Source organism: Scyliorhinus canicula, chromosome 1 (assembly GCF_902713615.1).
Source record: "Scyliorhinus canicula chromosome 1, sScyCan1.1, whole genome shotgun sequence".
Classification (NCBI taxonomy): Eukaryota; Metazoa; Chordata; class Chondrichthyes; order Carcharhiniformes; family Scyliorhinidae; genus Scyliorhinus; species Scyliorhinus canicula.
Genome location: NC_052146.1, coordinates 129,373,182 through 129,381,043, shown reverse-complemented (window position 1 = coordinate 129,381,043; position 7,862 = coordinate 129,373,182). Strand labels below are relative to the sequence as shown.

Genomic DNA, 7,862 nt, shown 5'->3' with positions numbered 1-7,862 from the left:
TAATGACTTGGTGGGCCGCATAAAGACCTTTGGGGGGCCGTAGTTTGCCCACCCCTGATATATATGTTTCTGGAACCTACCTCTTCATTCACCTGAGAAAGGAGCAGTGCTTCGAAAGCTAGAGATTTCAAACAAACCTGTTGGACTTTAACCTGGTTTTGTAAAAAATCCCTAATGAGTTAAACATGCAAATTTGGCCATTTAACTCACACCCCCAGGAGGCGCCTGACAAGAGGCTCAGCCACGACAGCACTAACCGACTCCCATTCAAATCGCCTCAACAGTCGATTCCCGCCCCCTCCCTCACCGCATCGGGATTGGTCAGCTTGGTCGCCCATCCCGCAGATCCGATTGGATAATACGCCACCCGCCTCCAGGCTCATTTAATGATTGGTTACGGCTTTGTGGTGACGTCGCTGCGTTGGTTTGTAATTGGACAGCCCAGCCGTCAATCTACTCTCCCACCTCCCCCCCACCCACCCGCTCGAGCCAAGATGTCGGCGGTGAGCAAGGTCTTGAGTCCGCCCGGCCTGTCCCGGTTCTGTGGGGCCATGACCGGGGCGTTGTTGGGGGATTGCATTGGCGGGGAGTTCGAGGGGAAGGAGCTGGTTGGAGTGCACGATGTGATTGAAGCGGTGCGCGCGCTGGAGGAACAGAGGCAGGAGGAAGGTAATGATACCCACCGAGTATTGATGGGTCAGTGTGTACAGAACCCCGAGGAGATGCATGTTTTAAGGCTGTGTGACTGGTTCAAGCTCTTCTCAGCATTCAGTGCCCTGGAAGACTCCCACCTCCTGTGAGTCTCGGTGCTTTTCCAGTTGCACTGATGTTTGTGACCTTTGCTCAGAACAAACACTTCTACTTCCACACCTGATGCTAAAATATGTAGGTCCAATTATTGAGAGTTTTGAAAATGCAGCTTGGCCGTAACCCTCTCAGGCAATCCCTTGTTTTCTGACTACTTCTGTGAGGGATAGTATAATTTTTTTTATCAGACAAGTCCATCTTTCTGTTTTAGGATTTGGAAAAGACCATAAATTTAATAAATGTCAATGAATATTCTTTGTATCTGATGTTAAAAATTTGACTTGTTAATAGGAAAGCTGCGAATGTGTGCAAAATACCGGGCAGCACGGTAGCACAAGTGGCTAGCAGTGTGGCTTCACAGCGCCAGGGTCCCAGGTTCGATTCCCTGCTGGGTCACTGTCTGTGTGGAGTCTCTACGTTCTCCCCATGTCTGCGTGAGTTTCCACCAGGTGCTCCGGTTTCTTCCCACAGTCCAAACACGTGTGGGTTAGGTGCATTGGCCATGATAAATTGCCCTTAGTGACCAATAAGGTTTGATGGGGTTATTGGGTTACGGGGATAGGATGGAAGTGAGGGCTTAAGTGGGTCGGTGCAGACTCTGTGGGCTGAATAGCGGTTTTCTGCACTGTAAGTTCTATGTGGACACTTGCTTCTAGTCTCTATGTAAGGGTAGCTTTAATCCATTAAAAAAAATGGCTTATCCATGTTACAGGTGTGACAAAATCAATAGTGCATTGGGAACTGAGCACCATTTAAAAGCAATGTGAGGACATGTCCTTGAGGCTGTATTTTAATTTCAATGGTAATAGCCAATACAAAGGCAAACTACCACAGATGCTGGAAATACTCCAGCTAACATCTGTAGAGTGAGAAATTAACCGCATTTAAGGTTGATGACCTTTTATCAGAACTGGAAAAGGTTGTGGTGAAACAGGGTTTAAACAAAGAGGCCTGGAAGGGAAAAATAACAAAAGTGGCGGGATTCCCCAGTCACCGACGGCAAAATTGTGTTCGGCAATCGGCTAGAAAATCCACGTTGGTGCCGAAATCTTTCACCACTGAGATCACCACTGCAGACATCAGAGCAGCCTTCTCGGTCAACCCACGGAAAGCCACTGGCTCAGATGGGGTACCCGGACGAGCACTCAGGTCTTGCGCGAATCAGCTGGCGGGGGTATTCGCAGACATCTTCAACCTCTCTGTACAACAATCTGAGGTCCCTATCTGCTTCAAGAAGACGACCATCATCACTGTACCAAAAAAAAGTCAAGCAGCGTGCCTCAATGACTATCGTCCAGTGGCTCTGACATCCACCTTCATGAAGTGCTTTGAAAGGTTAGTCATGGCACAAATCAACTCCAGCCTCCCAGATTGCCTTGATCCACTACAGTTCCCCTACTGTTGCAACAGGTCCACAGCAGACGCCATCTCTGTGGCACTGCACTCTACCCTGGCACACCTAGATAACAAAGACACCTATGTCAGGCTCCTATTTATCGACTACAGCTCAGCCTTCAACACCATCATTCCTATGAAACTCATCTCCAAACTCCGTGGCCTTTGCCTCGGCTGCTCCCTCTGCAACTGGATCCTGAACTTTCTAACCCACAGGCCACAATCAGTAAAGATAGGCAACAACACCTCCTCCACGATCATCCTCAACACCGGTGCCCCACAACGCTGTGTCCTCAGCCCCCTACTATACTCCTTATACACCTATGACCGTGTGGCCAAATTCCCATCCAACTCGATTTTCAAATTTGCTGATGACAACACCGTAGTGGGTCGGATTTCAAACAATGACGAGACAGAGTATAGGAATGAGGTAGAGAATCTGGTGAACTGGTGCAACGACAATAATCTCTCCCTCAATGTCAACAAAACGAAGGAGGTTGTCATCGACTTCAGGAAGCGTAGTGGAGTACATGCCCCTGTCTACATCAATGGGAACGAAGTAGAAAGGGTCGAGAGCTTCGAGTTTATAGGTGTACAGATCACCAACAGCCTGTCCTGGTCTCTTTCCCCCCCCCCCCCCATGCCGACACTATAGCTAAGAAAGCACACCAACGACTCTACTTTCTCAGAAGACTAAGGAAATTTGGCATGTCAGCTACAACCCTCACCAACTTCTACAGATGCACCATAGAAAGCATTCTTTCTGGTTTTATCACAGCTTGGTATGGAACCTGCTCTGTCCAAGACCGCAGGAAACTACAAAAGGTCGTGAATGTAGCCCAGTCCATCACACAAACCAGCCTCCCATCCATTGACTCTATCTATAATTCCCGCTGCCTCGGAAAGACAGCCAGCATAATTAAGGACCCCACGCACCACGGACATACTCTCTTTCACCTTCTTCCGTCAGGAAAAAGATACCAAAGTTTGAGGTCACGTACCAACCGACTCTAAAACAGTTTCTTCCCTGGACCTACCTCGTATTAAGTTGATCTTTTCTCTACACCCTAGCTATAACTGTAACATTATATTCTGCAGTCTCTTCTTCCTTCCCTGTGTAGGGTATGCGTTGTCTGTATAGCATGCAAAAAACAATACTTTTCACTGTATGCTAATACATGTGACAATAGTAAATCAAATCAAAGAAATCAGTGGCGATGCTGCTTTTGCGATGCTTCGCCCCTCCAAAACGGCATACTCTGAGTACGCCGCGCGCTGTCGGCACGGCCTGAGGATGTTGTCTGAGGCCCTCCCCCGATGCTCCGCTCCTGTTGTGCTGAGTTGCTGACGGTGTTGGTCACGTGTGGTATTTATTTTCGGGAGCTCGACGTGGCGGCAGCAGACTAAGTTCTGCACCACCACAGTTGGGAGGGGGAGCTAATCCGTGGGCAGTTGGGCCTTTGGCAGGGGCACTGGTGGGTGGTGGTCCGGTGGTGGCGAACCTGGCTAAAGTGGGTCACTGTTTTGCAGGCTGAGTCCGCACGCAGCTGGCACCATGTTGCACGGCGCAGCTGCTGCAAGCCCTCTCCATGCGTAGCCGTGGAACCAGCAATTCTCTGGCTGTATCCACAGTTGGGGGCTCTACGCTGCGTGCCTGCTAGCCCCCCACCAGATGGAATATCGGTGGCCGTTTTGCGCTGTTTTCCGGTCGTAAAATGCCACCGCTCCCTTGACGGTGTCAGCACTTAATCTCAAAATCGGAGAATCCAGACCAAGGTCTTTTGGTAGGTTGGAAGGCAGAAAGAAAAAGGATGATGGTGCATGGCAAAGGTGATAAAGGAATAAGTAAAGAAACAGTGGGCCTGGAGGAGATGTAAATAGGAATAGTAGAATGACTAACAATGATGGTTGAAATTGTGGGCTCAAGAAGTTATGGTCTGAACTTGGTATTGAGTCCAGAACACTGTAAACTGCCTATAAAACCATAAGACATAGGAGCAGAATTAGGCCACTTGGCCCATTGAGCCTGCTCTGTCATTCAATCATGGCTGATATTTTTCTGATTACCACCTCCTGCCTTCTCCCCATAACCCCGATCCCCTTATTAATCAAGAACCTATTCATCTCTGTCTTAAAGACACTCAGTGATTTGGCCTCCGCAGCCTTCTGCAGCAAAGTGTTCCACAGATTCACCACCCTCTGGCTGAAGAAATTGCTCCTCATCTCTGTTTTAAAGGATCAACCCTTTAATCCGAGATTGTGTCCTCTGCTTCTAGTTTTTCTTACAAGTAGAAACATCCTCTCCATGTCCACGCTATCCAGGCCACTCAGTATCCTGCAAGTTTCAATAAGATTCCCCCCTCGACCTTTTAAAACTCTCAACGAGTACAGACCCAGAGTCCTCAAACGTTCCTCATACAACAAGCTGATCATTCCAGAGATCATTCTTGTGAACCTCCTCTGGACCCTTTCCAAGGCCAGCACATCCTTCGATACGAGGCCAAAAACTGCTCTCACATTACTCCAAATGGGGTCTGACCAGAGCCTTATACAGCCTCAGAAGTACATCCCTAGTCTTGTATTCTAGCCCTCTTGACATGAATGCTAACATTGCATTTGTCTTCTTAACTGCCGACTAATCCTGCACGTTAACCTTAAGTGAGTCGTGAACAAGGACTTCCAAGTAGTAATAATAATAATTGCTTCTTGTCACAAGTAGGCTTCAATGAAATTACTGTGAAAAGCCCCTAGTCGCCACATTCAGGCACGTGTTCGGGGCGGCCGGTACGGGAATTGAACCCGCGCTGCTGGCATTGTTCCACATTACAAGCCAGCTACTTAGCCCACGGTGCTAAACAAGCCCCTAGTCCCTTTGTGCTTCTGATTTCCAAAGCATTTCCCCATTTAGAAAATAATAGTCTGTGCCTAAATTCCTCCTTCCAAAGTGCATAACCTCACACTTTTCCACTTTGTATTTCATTTGCCACTTCATTGCCAACTCTCCTAGCCTGCCCTAATCCTTCTGCAGCCTCCTTGCTTCCTCAATACTACCTGTCCCTCTACAGATCTTTTAATCATCTGCAAACTTAGCAGCAGTGCCTTCAGTTCCTTCTTCCAGATCATTAATATATATTGTGAAAAGTTGTAGTCCCAGCACAAACCCCTGAGGCACACCACTAGTCATTGGCTGCCATTCTGAAAAAGACCCCTTTATCCCCACTCTCTGCCTTCTGCTAGTCAGCCAATCCTCTATCCATGCCAGGATCTTACCCTTAACACCATGGGCTCTTCACTTATTTAACAATCACCTATGCAGCACCTTGTCAAAGGCCTTCTTGCCTAATTGAATGATAAGCTCTGTTTTTTGTAGGAGCGCAGCAGGTTATTTAGGCGCATGGTAACATAAATGGACTGACTTGTGCATAGACTGTTGTGCGGCCACGCAGCTTAGACAGATCATTGGTTATGAGCATTTAATTGTTCACAACCAACTGACAGAGAAGGAAGCTCTGTCAACATCCCAGACTTGATGGTGGAGCCCAGTACATAAGAGTGCAAAAGGAAAAGCTGAAAGTTTAAACGACCTTCAACCAGAAGTGTCAATTGGGTGCTTCATCTCAGCCTCTTTCTGAGGTTCCCATAATTACAGTTACCCCTCCTCGGGCAATCCAAGTTACAGAATGTGATGTAAAGAAATGGTTGAGAGCACTGGTTGTAACAAAGGCTTTAGACCCTGATGCCATATTGGCTGTAATGTTGAAGAACTGTGCTCCGAGCTAGCCAAATGGCTACAAGACCTGACGGTGGGAAATTGCTGAGGTCTGTCTTAACCACAAAAAGCAACACACAGCCAATCAACCAATTATCATCCCATCAGCCTACTTCATTATCAGCAAAATGACAGAAGGTGTTTTCAACTTTGCTCTTGCATGGCAGTTAGCATAGCTGCTGTGTAAGCATGATCAGAATGAATAGCAGATCAGGCTCGAAGCATTAAATGGCTTCTTCCTGTTTCTATTTTCTATGTATGTCTATGTATAACCTACTCACAAATTCCTTTTCCTGTTTTGGGATTTCTTAGATCATTTCATAGAATTTGCTATGCAGAAGAAGGCCATTGGCCCATCAAATCTGCACGGCCATAGGAAAGAGCACGTTACTTAACTCCATGCCTCCACCCTATCCCCGAAAGCCAGTAACCCCACCTAACCTTTGGGACACTAAGGGCAATTTAGCACATCTTTGAGGAAACCAGAGGAAACCCAAGCAGACATGGGGAGAAAGTGCAAACTCCACACAGCCAGTTATCTGAGACCGGAATTGAACCTGGGTCCCTGGAGCTGTGAGGCAGCTCCACTGCCACCATGCCACCCAGTGATTTTTTTCAGGATCCCTTGTTCCAGCCTTGCTCCCAATATAGACAGAAGAACTGAATTGCAGAGGTGAAGTGAGACTGACGGCCCTAGACAGCAGAGCTACATTTGACCAAGCAAAATTGAAATGGGGCGGCACAGTATCCCAGTGATTAGCACTGTTGCCTCACTGCACCGAGGACTGGGTTTGATCCCTGCCCCGGGTCATTGTCCGTGTGGAGTTTGTGCATTTTCCCTGTGTCTGCATGGGTCTCACCCTGACAATCCAAAGATGTGCAGGGCAGGTGGATTGGACACGCTAAATTGCCCCTTCATTGGAAAAATTTAATAAAAATAAGTAAAATTTCAGTGGGAATCAAGAGGCAAACTTGCAACTGACCGGCATCATGCCTAGCACAAATGTAACTGGTTTGTGCTTGTTGAAGACAGATTATCTCATCTTTAGGACATTGCTGCAGGAGTTCCTCTAGGCAGTACCTTATACCCAACCATTCTGTGCTGCTTCATTAACAATCGCCATTGAATCCCTTACCAACAACATCCTGGAGTTCACCATTGACCAGAAACTGCATTAATACTGTGGCTACAAGAGGCTGATCTCAAATGTTTAGCTCCTCGACATCAAGAAGTTTAGCTTTGCTGTTTTTCCACCTTTGTGCTGTGCTGCGCCGCCGCCATGTATGTGTTATCCGTACAAAGTAGGCGAGTTGAAAAGGTTTAAAATAGAAACACAAAATGCTGCAAACACTTAGTAGGTCAGGCGGCATCTGTATGGAGAAAGAAGCAGAGTTATCATTTCGGGTTAGTGACCATTCTGCTTCCTTGACAGTTCAATATTTTACTGAAAAATGGGATTAGAATAGATAGGTGCTTGATGGCCGGCACAGACACAATGAGCCAAAGGGCCTCTTTGTGCTGTAAAACTCTATTGTGTGGCTTTTATAAACTAAATAATGGGATGGCCTCTTGCCTTTGTACCTGTACTTGTCGGCCTGCAAGAATGCTTCGGGTCCCAGTTGCTATTTATCTCGATGTGGATGTTTTGACTTATGGTCATGCACTAACTGGCACTGTACTGTGAGGCTTGTGTTTTATTCATGTTATTGTTCTATTCAAGTGTTTTCTGTATCTTTTAGTTTCTCGCAGCAAGTTTTTAGACATTGAATTTATTTTTCAGGTTCTTTAGTGTATTCAGATGATACTGCAATGATGAGGTGTGTGGCACAGTCTCTGATAACCAAACAAGACTTTGATGAAGTGGATATGGCTAAAAGGTAACACATTACT

General features: G+C 46.8%; 1 protein-coding gene across 1 annotated transcript in view; it reads left to right on the top strand.

Moving 5' to 3' along the window:
• The first annotated feature begins 477 nt into the window (after positions 1–477).
• adprs (ADP-ribosylserine hydrolase) overlaps positions 478–7,862 on the top strand; it is a 41,100-nt gene continuing 33,715 nt past the window's right edge. The window contains exons 1-2 of the mRNA XM_038799919.1: positions 478–669; positions 7,753–7,849. Coding sequence (XP_038655847.1) covers positions 495–669; positions 7,753–7,849 — 272 coding nt within the window. The 5' untranslated portion in view covers positions 478–494. The remainder of the gene's footprint in view (positions 670–7,752; positions 7,850–7,862) is intronic.